General features: G+C 37.1%; 1 protein-coding gene across 1 annotated transcript in view; it reads right to left on the bottom strand.

The window, feature by feature from the left end:
• Positions 1-5,363: 5,363 nt before the first annotated feature.
• LOC120537350 overlaps positions 5,364-18,135 on the bottom strand; it is a 45,859-nt gene continuing 33,087 nt past the window's right edge. The window contains exons 9-12 of the mRNA XM_039766235.1: positions 10,624-10,680; positions 10,190-10,243; positions 8,357-8,440; positions 5,364-5,965 (exon numbers count right to left, since the gene is read on the bottom strand). Coding sequence (XP_039622169.1) covers positions 5,949-5,965; positions 8,357-8,440; positions 10,190-10,243; positions 10,624-10,680 — 212 coding nt within the window. The 3' untranslated portion in view covers positions 5,364-5,948. The remainder of the gene's footprint in view (positions 5,966-8,356; positions 8,441-10,189; positions 10,244-10,623; positions 10,681-18,135) is intronic.

Below are 18,135 nucleotides of genomic sequence, written 5' to 3'. Positions count from 1 at the left end.
GTGTACAACAAGCTGACACAGAGATGCTAAGTGCCACTTCAAAAACCACAAGCCATAATATCTGCCATCCTCATAAGCAAACTCTTGAACACAAAATGCTCAGCTCCAGCCTGTCGAGCACTTCAGTCCATGGATCGCCAAAGTACATTCTGGAACAGTAAAATTCATCAAAGCTTCTTTTACCAATAAGTGCTTTGTGTGTTGGAGATGGGGGACAAATGCATTACATCTTTGGTAATGAGATGCAAGATCACGATCACAGCTCTAGGCAACGACTTACCAAACAGAAATCTGTTTTCTGCCTGCTGCTGGGTACCTGTAGCACCCACTGTTGCTGTCTCTTGCGTCTATGGCCCTATGTTGATAAGACACTTAATTTCCTGAACCTACTTTTCATTACAGGAGTGAGACATAGCTGAAGTCAGTAGTACCAGGAACACACCAACATACTGGACTAGTTAACCCAGCACACAACTTTCTCTAGGATGTGGATGACACTATATATTTGACAGGGTTAGGACACCAATCAGATTGGTGTGAGGGATAACATTTTAGACATAAAAATAACACCTAGACACCTAATAAAAAAATATCAAAAAAAGAAATGATTGCCAAAGCAAAAAAAAAAAAAAGTTATGGCACAATGGTTTGTAATGCCTCACTGCTCTGCTTATGCCTTTTTCTTTCTCATATTAAAGATGTGTGTTTTAGGTTAACTTGGTCTCTAAATTTGACCGATGAGGGTGGGCCCTGTGACTGGCCAATACCTTGGCTCTAGACAATTCAATCTTGTATCTGAAATGGCACACACTGTATAAGCTGTGCGTGTCCATGACACTATGTGGGACTGAGAGGGAACAGAAAACTAATAAATTGATAAACCTATACAACTAAATGGTATTAAATCAGATTCACAAGTCAATACATCTATTTTCTGTTTTAAGAAATCCTTCAATAAATGTACAGCATTTTAGGGCAGTGGAGGAAATAATCAATATTAGCAAAGCTATCCTTATATTAACTTTTTCACTTCTGTTGTAATCCCACTCTTGGGTGGTACTAAACAGTGGGATCCAAACAGGCACCACTGGTGCTGAATTAGATGGTGCCAAGTGTGTTTCAAAACCATTTTGTAATACTAGGAAGTCAGCAGTCATTTGACAGTTTTGATTTTCTCTCAAAAATCATCCCCACACAGCAAGATGACCAAGCCTGATTTTCGTGAATAAACAATTGTATAATACACAGTGTCTGAAAGTGTGGAGTAACCAATAAAATACAATAAAGGCACAAGTCAAGGTCACCAGATGTTAATTTGCGTGGATAACTCTCACTTCTCACCGAGACGTATCTAAATAATCATTTAGACAAAATATGAAAGGAAATGTGCCTTTTGGAGTAAAAGCCACTGCAGGAAACCATGAAATTATTGATATAGCCCATGAAAAATTGGTTAAGATACCTAATACAATTATCAGATATATTGGATTAATTTGTTTATCCCTACAATGTGGCTTGTAAAATAAATAAATAAAAATAGCAAATTAAATAAATCTAGTCTAAAACATTTAAGAAATGAGACAAAGAACAGAAATACAAGCAAATGGAACACTGTTCTTACCAAGGTCAGCAGTATTTTACATACCTGATTCCCTTTCTTTGCCACCCCAAACCATGCAATTATTTCACATTTGAATTTGTTGCTAGCCATTCCTGCAATTTCCTTTGACATTTTTAATTTCTAAGTACTGTGAAACATTAAGCAGGGACAGTACACATTATCTTAGCCCTGCTGACTCACAGCTCTTAAGTTCTGGATTTGAATCCAAGTTCGTTTTTCTGTCATTTTAGATATTTTACCCATTTTCATCCCAGACCCCAAGTCAACAGTAGACTCAGACAGGATCCAGTGTCAGAGACTGAGAAGTTTTGCACGATTGCAGCCATAATGGCTTTGATGCTGCCAGAACATGTTCCAGAGCTTCACAACACTGAAGTGGATTAACAGGTATTTAAAGCGAATTTCAAGTCTAGTTGCAAAATGTTCATTTTTTAGATTATTAAGTTTGATTACTTGTTGCAGTAATAAAATACTCCACAGCTTTATAATAGGGTATACACTCAGCTGGGACAAATGGACTTTGGGGAGCAGAGGTAACACTTAATCAGGTCAATGCTGAGGGCAATTACAAGGTTGCTTTCCTAAAGAGTGCTACTTCTGCAGCACTCCCAACCCAAATTTTATTCCTACTTGGAAGCAGGTACTTTTTAAACATTCATCCATGAGGTAGCAGGAACCATTTTGTCTAATTCAGGGCCATGAAGGCTGGTACCTATAATGGTTGTATTAGGCACAAGGTGGAAACCAGTACTAAAAAAACTCCAGTCTACTGCAAAAGACACTCATTTTTGATCAAATAATTATTCTCCATGTGTGTGAGGAATGGAAGAAAAATCAATGCAAACGAAAATAGTGATAGGGCTGGGATTCAAAGCCATGACTCTGGCCTTGTGAGGCAACACTAAACACTGTTCCAACATTTAATAACACCAGTTATCTTCACAGAAGGGAGTATGGCAGTGAGGCACCGATTTACCCGAGTGTGTTTCCATGCCATTCAAGGATACCTTATATATCAGAAGAGCAACTAGTAAAAAGAGCACAAAATACACAGTGACAGCAGACTAAAGGCACTGGTGCTTAGGTTTAATGGTAAAAATAAAATGTATGATATAAACTATCATAAATTTCCCCTTTAAAATAAGCCACTGCTTTCTAAGTAGGTGTAAAACAAACCCCATTCTCCAATTTAGCATTTTACATATTTATCCTTTTCTACAACTGTTCTTCATAATCCACAAATGCTAATCTGGAATTAGCCCAGGATGGGATGTCAGTCATTTCTGGGCACATTATCAATCCTAGAAACATGGTGATCCACCGAACCAGATTAAGTGAGATTGAGAAAGTTGTTTTATAACAACATTTGGCTAGAACTAGTTTCAAAACATAGATAATGAGTATACAATTACTTTCCTAGAAATGTTCTGGCTGTAGGTTCTCACATAAAACCTACATTCGCCAAACAATTTATTAGAAGCACCCAAACACCTGCTAATCTATGAAATTATCTAATTAGCCAAACATGTGGGAACTACACAATGCATAAAATCATGCAGATACAGGTCAGGAGGTTCAGTTAACATTCATATCAAATACTAGAATGGAGGGGAGAGAAGTGATCTCAGCAATTTTGACCTTGGCATTATTGTTGGTGCCAGATGAGCCGTTTGTGTAACTCCTGGTATTTTCACGCACACAAACTTGTAGAGACTGAAATGAATGTGGATGTTTGAGGTCAGAGGAGAATGGCCATACAGTTTGAGCTGACCAGAAAGCTACAATAGCTGAAGACCAAATTGGATTCCACTCCTGCCAGCTAAGAACAGAAAGCGGAGGCTACAGTGGACACAACCAGACAGATGAAGACTGGAAGAAATGTAGCCTGGTCTAATCAATCTCAATTTCTGCTAAGGCACACAGATGGTAGGGTCAGAATTAGGTACCAACAGCGTGAATTCATGCACTTAACCTGCCTTATGTCAAAAGTACAGGCTGGTATTGGTCTAAAGGTGTGGGGGATGTTTTCTTGGCACATTATGGGCCTTGTAATACCAGTCAATCATTTATACAAATTGCATATTTTACTAGTAAAAGAGAGCAGAGACCATGGAAACATATGATTGACCTGAAAGAAGGCTCCCTTGGATGTGGAAAAATAGCATTATTGCTCTTGATTAACTTGTAGGGTTGTTACAACTTATAAAGTCAAATTTGACATATGGCCTTGTTTATACATACCTGCACTTAGATAGCCATTATAAGCAATTATTAATAGCATGCATTTATAAAAGTCTGAAGGGTGTACAATTATAAAAATGACAGTAATATATTTGATAACATATCTGAAATATATTTTTCATTTAGTATTAATAGCATAGTTAATAAAAATGTTTATAGACTGACAGATAGCTAATAATGGATACTAATATGGGATAAATGTCTTGTTTTAGTAAGCACTTGGCACTACTATTCTATGATTAGGATCATATTAAATTTACATGATTATTCAGAACAATCAAATTCATGTTGCACAGAGATGTGCTAATAGCGCATTTGTTATACCCAGCAGGTGGTTTTTATATTAATTGAAAGGTTAATCAGGCATAACTTCAAAGAATGGGATATAACAACCACAAAAAATAAATCTGGCTTCCTAGTTTCATTGCTGAATTACAATTCATCAAGCACATATCGGCTGGTGGAATTAAATGTGCCATTAGACACCAAGTAGTTTGTTTTACATTATTACAATATCTTCTTATATAATACAGTACCGAGGCTGTCAGTCTGTCTGGGATTTGAAATCACCTATAGCTCGCAAACCATTTGAACTATTGACCTGAAATTTGGTACACATATACTATGTGACGTCTACTATCTGCTTTCATAGTGATGATTGACCAAGGTTATTGCTCTTTTTATTTTATATTAGAACCAACTATCAACAGTGTCCAGCAGGGCGGCTGTGAGGCGCATGCATACTGTCGCCGTTCGCATCCCTACCACCTTTGCTGTCACTTCACCTACCTCTTCATATCTTAAGTCTTTTATCTGCCTGAAGAATGATCTAAGTGCCAGCTTAAGTGAAAAATTAAGGAAAACGTACTAAGTAATTGCAACACTAATACTGACTTAATCAGTTTTAACACGAAAAGATGCCGAAGAAAGAAAAGCAGCAGCAGGCCACTAGGGTGGAGAAAAGAAGAGCTGCTGAGGAAGCAGCAAGCACAGCAACCTCTGGGCAAACAAATGCTAAACGTACAGAGAAAGAGGATGAAAATTAGGAATGCTCAAGTCAAGTGTATTCAATGCACTTATCGTGCAGTGTGCCGTTACTGGTATTGAAATATTGCAAGACTGCTAATTTAAGAAAGTTATTAGACTGCTCCTTATACAACCAAAGCACATACTTTCCTTTATCGTGCAGTATTTTAAACTTGCTGCAAACCTTGGTTGGGTGAAATCTACACATACTCCCCCATGTGTTGCCCCTCTCTCATTCTACCATGTCAAAGCCAGTCTGTGCAAAAATGGAGGACAAGGAACATGAAATAAATGAAACTAAATTTACTATAGGGATTACTTTCATGAGGCAATAAAACACATTTTCCTTATAAGACTAATGAAATTAGGTTATTAAAAGCTTCAGGTCATAGAAAATCATAAGGAGAAGAACATTTGGACCTTCAAAGACATAAATCTGTATGTATATATAAAAAAAGAGCCTTAGTAGCAGGCATTCAGTAATGGTTTTATTTGCCATCACAGAAATAAAATTCTGTTTAACAGCACAATGCATTAAGCAAACATGGATAGAACTATTAAAACTCCACAATCCAGAGTATTTTTGCAAGTACAAACCAAACCTGTTGCTATATACAAAGTGATTGTAAGGAGTTGATAGCACTATACAGAAACAAAATCAAAATGCATTTATAAATGGTCAAAAAGTACTGAATAAAAAATTTTCCAGTCGACAAATACTGAGTAAAGTAAAAAGAAAGTGACACTCACAAGGCTCCTGCTTCCAATACTCATATTGTAGGAATAAGGAAAGCATAGGCAACAAATTGAATCATTGTGCTATATTAGGATAAAAAAACAATCATCACATAAGTGTTTGCTGTTCTTTATTTTGACAACCAATTCAACATAAAACCTTAAAACCAACCTTAAATTAAATTTACCTAGAGGCCATTAGGTTAATTCATTTTGAAAATAAAATCTGAATACATTAAGTCCAAAAAAGCAACACAATGAAAAATACTTATTGTGGGGGAAACGTAAAACTCAAACAATTTATGTGGTGGAAGAGACAAATCATTCAGGTGCCAAGTGTTGCTGGGAAGTGAAAAAAAAAAAGAAAAGAAAAAAACTGTTAAAAGGCAGTACTTTTAAAAATTAAACTACCAAGCTCTGTAGGTATGACTTAAGAATTACTATCAAGGACTAGCATCAGCAAAGTAACACTCAAACACAACATCTGTAGGACACTAAGAATCAAGTTTAACATAATTCAAAATTTGGCAACACAAAATTGCACTTGCCTTAATTTTAGCTTAAATAAGGAGGAGGCTATAAACTACATTTTTAGCCTGCATCTTTAAGAGAAATTCAATGTTTAAATGATATATAGGGTGAGTCAAAATTGTGTTAACAATTGAATGGCAGAAACAATTTATTCACAAATCATACTTCATATATTCAAGAGGAATGTCTCAGCCTGTTCACCATCATGTTCAACACATGTACCTTATCTGGCACAAATTGTCCACAAATATTGTATACAAGTATACAGTGGTGTGAAAAACTATTTGCCCCCTTCCTGATTTCTTATTCTTTTGCATGTTTGTCACACAAAACGTTTCTGATCATCAAACACATTTAACCATTAGTTAAATATAACACAAGTAAACACAAAATGCAGTTTTTAAAATGTTTATTATTATTTAGGGAGAAAAAAAATCCAAACCTACATGGCACTGTGTGAAAAAGTAATTGCCCCCTTGTTAAAAAATAACCTAACTGTGGTGTATCACACCTCAGTTCAATTTCCGTAGCCACCCCCAGGCCTGATTACTGCCACACCTGTTTCAATCAAGAAATCACTTAAATAGGAGCTGCCTGACACAGAGAAGTAGAGCAAAAGCACCTCAAAAGCTAGACATCATGCCAAGATCCAAAGAAATTCAGGAACAAATGAGAACAGAAGTAATTGAGATCTATCAGTCTGGTAAAGGTTATAAAGCCATTTCTAAAGCTTTGGGACTCCAGCGAACCACAGTGAGAGACATTATCCACAAATGGAAAAAACATGGAACAGTGGTGAACCTTCCCAGGCGTGGCCGACCGACCAAAATTACCCCAAGAGCACAGAGACGACTCATCCGAGCGGTCACAAAAGACCCCAGGACAACGTCTAAAGAACTGCAAGCCTCACTTGCCTCAATTAAGGTCAGTGTTCACGACTCCACCATAAGAGAGAGACTGGGCAAAAACGGCCTGCATGGCAGATTTCCAAGACGTAAACCACTGTTAAGCAAAAAGAACATTAGGGCTCGTCTCAATTTTGCTAAGAAACATCTCAATGATTGCCAGGACTTTTGGCAAAATACCTTGTGGACTGATGAGACAAAAGTTGAACTTTTTGGAAGGCAAATGTCCCATTACATCCGACATAAAAGGAACACAGCATTTCAGAAAAAGACCATCATACCAACAGTAAAATATGGTGGTGGTAGTGTGATGGTCTGGGGTTGTTTTGCTGCTTCAGGACCTGGAAGGCTTGCTGTGATAGATGGAACCATGAATTCTACTGTCTACCAAAAAATCCTGAAGGAGAATGTCCGGCCATCTGTTCGTCAACTCAAGCTGAAGCGATCTTGGGTGCTGCAACAGGACAATGACCCAAAACACACCAGCAAATCCACCTCTGAATGGCTGAAGAAAAACAAAATGAAGACTTTGGAGTGGCCTAGTCAAAGTCCTGACCTGAATCAAACTGAGATGCTATGGCATGACCTTAAAAAGGCGGTTCATGGTAGAAAACCCTCAAATAAAGCTGAATTACAACAATTCTGCAAAGATGAGTGGGCCAAAATTCCTCCAGAGCGCTGTAAAAGACTCATTGCAAGTTATCACAAACGCTTGATTGCAGCTATTGCTGCTAAGGGTAGCCCAACCAGTTATTAGGTTCAGGGGGCAATTACCTTTTCACACAGGGCCATGTAGATTTGGATTTTTTTTTCTCCCAAAATAATAAAAACCATCATTTAAAAACTGCATTTTGTGTTTACTTGTGTTATATTTGACTAATGGTTAAATGTGTTTGATGATCAGAAACATTTTGTGTGACAAACATGCAAAAGAATAAGAAATCAGGAAGGGGGCAAATAGTTTTTCACACCACTGTATACCGTTAGTGTTAACATATATATGGCGAGTCAAAATAATTTTTATATATATATATATATATATATATATATATATACTTTTTTTTTGACTGTTTAAATGCAGTATGAGGAACATATTCAATATTAAGAAAAAGGCACATGTAATACCAAACTGTTCTATCCGAGAGAAAGGGGGAGAAGAAAAAAAAAAAAAAAAAATCACAATGCAGGGAAAAGTAAATTTAAAAGGTCACATTCATCAATGTAAGCCACCTAAAAGACCGCTTATGATCAGCTGAAGCTCTAGTCAAGTACTCTTAAAGCAGAGTGGTATCCTCACCTGCTCTCAGCATCTCCTCCAAATCTTTAACTCTCTCATTGAGACTCAAAATTTGGCTCCGGTACCGTTCACACTCCAGACAAGCTAAAAGGGAACAAAAGACAAGTCAACCTTAAGTTTGCACCCTAATCATCTCCTGTCTCCAATTGTCTGTCTCTCTCACCACTTTACCAATTAACTACTAATTTGTGGTGAGCATGTGGACTATCAGAATAAATTATAATCATATTGTCTAGGTCACCTGAAAACAGTATACCCTTCACTGGAAATATTAAAATGTTTTTAAGACCACCAAACACCCAAAATAAAACCTTTGAAAACATTACCAATTGATAACTAACTTTTTCTATGCTCTGCCTCTTCTAGGTATTTGATGAGACACATTGATCAAGCTACTGATTACAGAATGAAAGGTAAAAGATGCAAATCTTTAACTTTCCCCTATCCTTGTAAGACTATGGGCTTTAGCATACGAGATATGAAATTGCAGAAAAGACTAGGCCAACAGAATGGCGACTCTGCTTCTTACAAAGAATGGTGCACCTCACCCTGAGGTTTAGTTTCTCCAGAAATCATGTTAATGGTAGTTTGTATTCAGTTCACTGTTGACAAATTGCCATATCTATTAACATCTATACCATGTACCCTCACAACATGCTTTCTAATTTGAGTTTTTCCTTGTTAAATAGAAATACATTAGCATTACTGAAACCAATGTCAATTGAGAAATTAAGAAATCTGACCAAGTTAAATATTTCTGTTTACATCCAAAAAAAAAAAAAAATTCTACCTCAAAGCTGATATGTGGTTAACTATACATCACCGTTTTCTGTGGAGTGCATTGTTTTTGCTTGGTAAGACCATTGTTAATGATCTATACTTCAAAATATCAAAGACCTACTAAATGGCATAATCTTAAAGTACTGCAATAAAACAAAACACAGATTACGCTAAATAAATACTTATAAAATGGGAATAAATGTCCTTTAGTATGTTTTAAGTGAGCATGGCCCTTCGGCTACTGTGTGTAAAGCCAGCTTCACTTAAGCAACTTATGTTGTGGGGCTTATGTCAGATTTTCCGACCATAGTTGTTGATCTCATTGCTGCACCATGTCAAATTACAGGATTGAAAATCCCAGACCGTCTCATTACCAACTAAGCATGCATCTTGCCGGACAGTCATGTTCGTCCCCTTTATCCGACAGCCAACTACAATTATCATTCATTGATTGTCAGCTCTCCTGTAGTCACATCCCACCTTTGCAACTAATGAAGATATCAAACCTCTTTTGCTGCCATGTCATATTAATGAATTGGCTTCACCACAGTGTGCTGCCGACTTGCCTCCAACTTGTTAAGTCGTAGCCTCTATTTACATAATCTTAGCATTGTTGGAAAAGTTGCATAATGTGACAAAGGTTTTCTCTAGCATGAATCCCATAATTACTGCTGGTGTGAGTACCAAGTTTAAATAACTGTCCTTTACAAGACTGTGCACTTCCCTGGTGCCTCAGAAGTAATTACACAGAAGCAAATACAACATTTTTGTAAACAGAATTTAATGTCATTATTAATATATATAACAAAACCAAAAAGTTTCAGTTCACAGATATGCAGGTTAACTATACAAGTTTAAACAGTCACATTATCCTTTAAACTGTCTCCATCTGCTCTTTTTGGTTAGGGACAATGTGACAACATAGGGAGTTGGAAAAAACAGGACCCTCAATCCTTGGCAAGTCTTCAGGAACTTCCCTGGAATTTCTAAGCTTTCCCAAACTTACCCATTAACATATTTCATTATGGAACATCAAATACACAAGACTCTCACCATTATTCTCTTTACAGGCAGCTCCTTTGTTGCAGCTAGGTGATGATGCATCAACTGAATTTCAGAGGAAAGTAAAAAATTAAAAGATTACAATAAGGAAAAAGAAAAAGGAATGAAGCAAAGCAACAGCAACAAAATAAGCAGAGAACAAAGTACATGTGGGACTGTGGCATGTACATTATTTTAAACACTATTGTGTAACATGTCCTTGATACATCATTTAAGAAATGGTTTTATTACTCAGATTTGGAATTTGCAATGAACAGAATAGAGTAAACATAAATGCAAATTTTTTTCTTCTTTAAAATTCTTCTAAGCAAATATTTCAAAATTGTGGAATGCGTGGTGATGCTTTCAACATTGTCTAATCACCTAAACCGATAAGAGGATACAATTACTGTATTAAAAAAAAAAAAAAAAAGTTTTACACATACCATTTGTCTTCACCAAAGAGGCTGGCTTGTCCAACTGAGTATTAGTAATAGAGGAGACTGAATAAATTAGAAACAAACATTACATATATACACACACATGCACAGTCATCCATTAAATGTAAGTATCTATGCATATACAGTACATATTTTTTTTTTTTGGAAGAACAGCATATAGAATTATATAATCAAAATATTAGAACAACCTAGACAAGAATAGGACATTCATCCCAACAAAGATCGCTAATCCTATCCACTTAATTCCTAGAAAATAACATCAGGTATAGTTTTGAAAGTCCCTAAAGTGCTACTGCCAACCACGCTTTTTGATAACATTTCATGTACCTATCATTATAGAGACATTTACATATTGATATATAGAAAAATCGATACATGTTTAAGTTGTTCTTCCACACATTGCCTTTTTGCTTCTAACACCAGATCCTTGGGGATTAAGATGAATCCTAAAGTTTTGTAAAAATTCAGAATCAATCTTTGGTGGCACAATAATTATGCTCCCTCACAGCTTCTGTATTCTAGGTTTGAATTTCAGCCTGTCCTCCATCAGTGAGAAGTCTTTACGTTCTATAAAGAGATCTATATGGGTCTGTCTCCCACATATATGCAAGTCTGGTTGCTGTTCTACATACAACATGCATTAATTTTCTATGTGAACTCTGTAGAGTTGGTTAATCCCAGTGCTGGTGGAATAGATTACAGTTGCCCACGATTCTGAAAAGATATTAAGGGGATTTATATACAATGGATAAATGCAATGAATTAGTCATTCAGTATGTATTCAGACTGATAAAGCTCAGGGTCTGGTTGGGAAATAGACATCCTGAACTTATTTTTCACACTGTCACTACACCAAAATATACAAAATTTAAGACAGCTGCTGATAAATTCTACTTAGAATTCTGGCAGTGCAATCTCTAATAATCTTGCGTTTTGTAATGTACAAAATTCACTTGTCTTTTCTTAGAAGTATATTATACTACAGAATAATTTTCAAACATACTGTATAACATTGAATACTATTTTGTTAATTTTCCGACAATTTACTTTTTGGTACATGAATTGGGGCTGAAACTTTGACCCCCGTCTAATATTCAGTTCCAAAGTGATCACTTCACTCTTAAGTGTCAGATCAAGTTGGGAATATTAGGCATTAAAAAAAGGGGATAAAGTTAAAAAATTAATCACATATTCTTGTTACTATTTTTCTCAAGGATAGGATACATTTCTTGCTCGCTTCTCTGCTTACAGCAGATGGAGCAGGTAGAGTTATGACCAGCCACACCAAAAAATTTGAACTTGAGTGACTACAGTACACCATTGAAATTCACAAGGGTTACGTTCCTAGAGCACCAGCTAATTGTGAAAAACCGCAAATTATGGATGTGGTTAAAAAAATATCTATTTTTATAGCTTAAACCATAAATATGTCACAAAATACTTTAAATTTCAACCTCAGCTTAATACATTACCCAAAAAAAGAATGTAAAGGTAGCCCCATATACTATACAATACTGTACTGATAGGTCACCCGCATTGCTAGAATGTAAAATACCGATGTTACCACTATAAGTACTTTAATTCATGCAAGCGTGTTTTCATTGCCAGAAGCCTTGGAAGGTACAGGGCATTTCGACGGCATCTTGGGGCTTTAACCCTTAACTGCCACATACTTGGGGGTTAATGCATCCCTGAATGCCAAATACTTTTTTGCTGTACTTTAAGTAAACATCACAATTCACAAAGAAAAAGTGAAATTTTAATGGAACACCTTTTTTCATGCAAAGAGCATCACAATTACTGCAACACTGATCATTTTACACACTGTCAATGAACTGTAAAAACTATTTTAAAAACTACTGGAACAATTTGTACAAGGTGCAACTGGCTCCATTGATGAAATTCAGTAAATCACCGAGCCAACTGCGCTTGAACTAGCTGCACACAGAGGTAAACGCTGACGCTGGCAGGCTAGTCTAGTGCAGCGGCTCAATCCCAGAGACAGTGAGGCTGCAGTGCTGCAGGAGCTGGCAGTGGTCATGAGCTGGCTACTCAATGAATGTACGGCACTGACCGATCAGCTCCGGCGTGCTGGTAAATTGCTTTGGGAACCAGCAATAGCCGGTTGCAGCGTTCAATGAATGTGTTTCGCCGAATATACTTGGTTCCTACATGCTGGCAAATGGCACTAGGAAACGACTATAGCCAGCTGTGGCAGTTTAAGGATTAAGAAGAAAAAAAAAGGAAAACATGAGAACACTCAGCTGGAGATGCGTCACAGGGCAGCTGTCAAACAGCAGCAAGGAGAAATGAATACCGCTGTAGCAGTCCGGTGCCACTAAGATTCACACCATCGAGAAGACCGTGATTTATTATTTTTTATGGTGGAGACTCCAGGAACGCACCCAGCCTTGACAAGACCCGCATGTACTCACAAACAGAGACAAAAAAAAAAAGCAAACCGGTAATCAAACAGCAAATAAAGAATGTAATGAAAACAAATGAAAAACAACAATACCACCCTGTTCCCATTACGGCGATTATACATTAAAAATGCAACAAAGCAGTAACAAAACACACAGTAAAGTCCATTAAAAATGGCAACGGATGAAATGTAATGATGATAATAGATAGTCCAGAGATTCGCATGTTGAATGGGAATGTAAAGACAGTCCTGCCGGTAGTTCCTGAAATGGTGAAGACGGGTGGATGGGTTCAGGAGCGCTCCTTTCATTGCAGGATAGCAATGAATCCACTTACAGTCCTCATGTACACAGGCAGACGGCAGACAATCCAGACCCCAACCACGAAACGATCCAGGACAAAACAAATACAGTATGTACAGGTAACCCCACAGAAGGCAGGCAGAGAGACAGGAACTTGAAACACAAATTACAAATTTTTTTTTTCTCTCTTGGTCACCAGCCCCCTTTTTAAAAGCTGAGCTGACGTTTGACTCCCAATAGCCCCTGCACGTTCAGCAGAAGGCCAAATGAAGCCACTGCAGGGACTGCTGGGAGTTATAGTTTAAAATTCTATTGGCTACTTTCACCATCACAAGCCGTGTTTTCCTCTACAGTCGTTTCCTGTTCTTGCTGCAGTGCAGTATTGCCACGAAAAAAGCTATAGAAAATCGTTGAGGATATTTGCGGTTTCCACTAACAATTATTAGCTAGGTTCAAAGGAAAAATACACAAACCCTAAACCGCGTCTCCACAGGGGTCTACTGTACACTGCATTGTATTTTTAATAAAAGCCTTTGGTTTTTGAAAGGACTAAGCCACTTGAACACTGTATTTTCCAATAAAACAGTTTTTATATATATATATATATATATATATATATATATATATATATATATAAATAAATAAAAAAAAAAGGGGGTCTGAACTGCTACAAATCAATTATTGAAATTTTTAACACATGGTGAGTTGCTCTGCATGAGGATATGCTAATAAAACAAAGAACAATTTTTTCAGTTAAAACACAAACATAGTCAAATTGATAATTCATTTGCAAATACAGAAGGGAAAATATGCGATTTCTATATAGAACTTGGCCCATGAGGCAAGAATGATAGCTCTGTGCTACCACTCCACCTATGTTAAAACATTTGTACTAAACTTGTACGACTTAAGAACACTTAGGTGAACTGGCATTGATAAAGTGGCCCGAGAGAGCGAGTGTGTGCGCTTACCCTGCGTTTCATTGGCCAGGGATTGTTCCTGCTTTGCATCCAAAACTTTCTGGGATAGACTCCAGCTTATTACTATTGATAGGTGACACAGAACTATAATGGTAACACTGCTCTCTCACAGTGAAGGAGATCAGTGATTGTGTTCCAGGTGATGCCTGCATGCTTTTCTCAGTATCATTCCACAGTCCAAATGCATTCAGGTTAGGTGGATTTGCACAGCTAAAGTAGAATTCAGCTGCCTCGCAACGCTGCCCTGGATAAGCGGGTTTGGAAGATGGACAGACAGATGAGTGGATGCATGTTTATAATGTCTCTTCAGTTCTTTTCACTTGATAATGTGCTTTAATGAGGATGACAAGTTTATTCAGTTTATTAAATGAGAGACTTAATATTTAATATGTGGATAATTTCAAAAGAGATTTAGCTTTTAAGAGAATAAACTATGTGACCAAGACTATATTATACAGCTCATAAAGAAAACTAGAATTACTTTTAACTCAATACATCTAACCAAGAGTTTAGCAAAAAGGTTTAGATAAATGCTCACAGGTATGGAATGACATCATGCTGTTACGGGATAGGAGGCTAGCAACAGAAATAATAGTTTTAGAAGACAATTGGGGTCAAGTATGAGAAAAGGGGTCCATTAGATCCACTCTTCTTTTGAACCATCATGTAAACAACCGATGGGATGATTTAAAAAAATAAAAATAAAAAAAAGCATCCGAGTCCTTGTACACGCTGGGAGCAGACTTCCCCACCTAATGGGGCCAACCAGAAACAAGTGACATTGGGTGTCTACAATGACACACCAATTGGAGCATTCCTTTGGTGGCATCCAAATGGCACCATAATCTTGAAACATATCTGGAAATGTTGGGTTGTGCCCCAGGCAGTGTGAAATAATTGATGGGGGTACTTGCTTTTAAACAAAGCAGGCCAAGAAGCTAGACCAAAAATGGCAACAGCAGCACTAAAAATATGTACTCCAACTTTCCACCATTAATGCTTGAACTCGCTCACAAGAACTGGCCAACAGTTTGAAATGACAGAGCATTGACGTCACTTGTAAGCAAGGAACAAAGTGGAAAGGAGGGAAAGCAAAGGATAGGTAGAAGGATACAAACTTTACAACGATTGCCAAAAGTCAAACCAAAATTAAGTCTTAAAGGCAGCCAACACACATGATCTTGTCATAGCCAAACCCACCCACTGAAGTTGAAGTTGTAAAAATGGTTCTGTCCATCACCATTGGGCCCCAGTGGAGAAAGACATACCAAACAGAGGGCCTTGTGACAAATTGGGATGAAAACTAGGAAGTAGGAGGAATATGGCCAGCCTCTAGCCCTTCTAAAAGGTTTTGAAGCTGGGGTTGCCAATCTTGACCATACAGTTCCATTTGGTTCATGCAGCCCATTCAAAAGGGTAGAGATCTTGATAGTCCTTTATAGGGAAAAGCCCAGGGATAGCAAGAAGAACTTGCCAAGATATTCTGAAGGTATTTTGTATTTGATCAATCAAAGTCAAAAGTCAAAGTGAACTTTGTCATCTCAACCATATACAAGTATACAGATAGACGAAATTGCGAAGCTCAGGGTCCACAGTGTAACAACATGATGTGCAAATAGTAAATTAAAAATAGAATAAAAATTTAAAATTATAACACAAACAAGACAAGACATTGTGCAAAGATAGGACAAAGAAGTAGCAGCAATATTGATGTGTAAGATATGTAATATAATAAATAAATAAATAATAAATAATAGATAATATAGAAATTATCAGTGTATGATAATAGTTTAAGACGTGTGTAAACAATGACAGGTCAGAATGTTTCATAGCATAAGGATATCAAGAGTGTTAAAATCCTTAAAGGTCAGTATGAGATTTTCAGTTCTTTTCTACATGCACACTAATCTTTGCAGGACAGTGGTTTTCATGTATAAAAGTTCTGTTTTTAGTGGTGGTTGAGGCCGTGTGGAAGGTCCCAGTGGGCAGCCTGGTGTTAAGGAGTCTAACAGCTTGGGGGTAAAAACTCTCCTGCAGCCTGGCAGATTTGGCTTTGATTCTGCAGTATCTACTCTTGGATGGCAGAAGTGTAAAAAGTCCATGTGAGGGGTGTAAGGGGTCCTGCACAATGCTGCAGGCCTTGCGGACACTGTGTTTGTAAAATATGTCCTGTAGTGAAGGGAGAGGCACCCCAATAATGTTCTCTGCTGTCTTCACTATCCTTTGCAGGCGCTTGCGGTCGGATATGTTGCAGCTGCAATACCAGACAGTGATGCAGCTGGTCAGGACACGCTCTATGGTGCCTCTTGTAGAACATGGTGAGGATGGAAGGGGGAAGACGTGCTTGCTTCAGCCGCCTCAGGAAGTGTAGTCTTTGCTGGGCTTTCTTGATTAATGATGCAAAAGTAGCAGTGACAGGCCACTGGCCACTGTTGTGTGTAAAACATTAGCAAATGTTAAAGAGGTAAGTATTGCGGGACGTAGATATGAATCATGGCTAATAATTTAAGCATCTCCAGCATTAACGTATGCCCGGTTATAAAAAGAAAATTAACACGTTAAAGTACCTTTTGTGAACAATTTCATTCGCTCAAGCACAAGCCTGCAATATCAATGCAGCAGCAGGCAATATCTTTACAAAATAACTAAAAATGTTTTAATACAGTGATAAATAAAAAAAAACACACACCAAAGGAGTGCTCTGTATGTTTTAACTGCATAGAGACCAATATTTGGCAACTAATTTGCTCTCCACATAACAGAAGAGTGTTAATGAAGATAAAATTGCATTTTGAAAGCAACCCCTGTTGCAGGATACCTTGTATACTATAGGTTGCAGAACAGTTTGGATTGAGTGCTATATAGTTCAACTTCAGACTAAAACTCTCAACCAACTATTTTATGTTGTTAAGAAGGGATAAGGGAGCAAAATATTGCAGGAACTGTATGGACATCACCACAAGGTGGGTTAAGATATAATGAGACAGGACAATAAAAAAAAAAAAAAATCCTACTCTCTTCCCTACTAAAGGGAAATACTTTCTAAGATTAAGTCCCCTTTGAAGAGTTAAGAACTAACATGTTTTGTTAAACATTTTGATTCCCAAATATACCTTTACACAAATATATGTTTATCTAATAGATATATTGTATGCATTTTCATACTGTGCTTAAACACTGTTAATTGTATACATATTTTTTTTTTTTTTTTAAATAGTTTTTCTGTGCTGTTCAAATAAAAATAAAACAGCATCTTGCTTGTACAACCGGTCTTCTATAGCTGATTTGATTTCTTCATCACTGGCATAACACCTTTCATGGATATAATACTCTTCAGATTAGAGAACAGGTGCAAGGATGGAAACTGCAAGCACAGGCATTGCCATGATGCAGAATTAGGATGATAACGTGTATCATTGCTCTCAGCTGACTGCTGAAACTGCCAAAGCAAATCAGAGTAATTAACCGGTTATATAGGCCTTTCGAGACATATAATCAATATCGACTACAACTAAAAAACATCAAAACTAATTTGTTCACATGATCTTGTTAGCACTATCAGGGACAGTATTTCTCTGCTGTTAGAGAACCATAATGCTTCCTTTGGTTTAACTGTTTGGACTGTGGATAATAGTGATACATCCAAATTTAATTTCCAGTAATGAAATCCTTCTTAATTTTCCTACAAATCCAAATTCATTATCTCAATAGTCTCTCTGAAAATCCAGATTCAGTGATGACATTTTTAAGGATTTAATATTATGGGCACCCAATGTGCACAGACACACAAC

Source organism: Polypterus senegalus, chromosome 10 (assembly GCF_016835505.1).
Source record: "Polypterus senegalus isolate Bchr_013 chromosome 10, ASM1683550v1, whole genome shotgun sequence".
Taxonomy (NCBI): domain Eukaryota; kingdom Metazoa; phylum Chordata; class Cladistia; order Polypteriformes; family Polypteridae; genus Polypterus; species Polypterus senegalus.
Note: the sequence above shows the minus strand (reverse complement) of the source record. Positions and strands in the feature narration are given on the sequence as shown.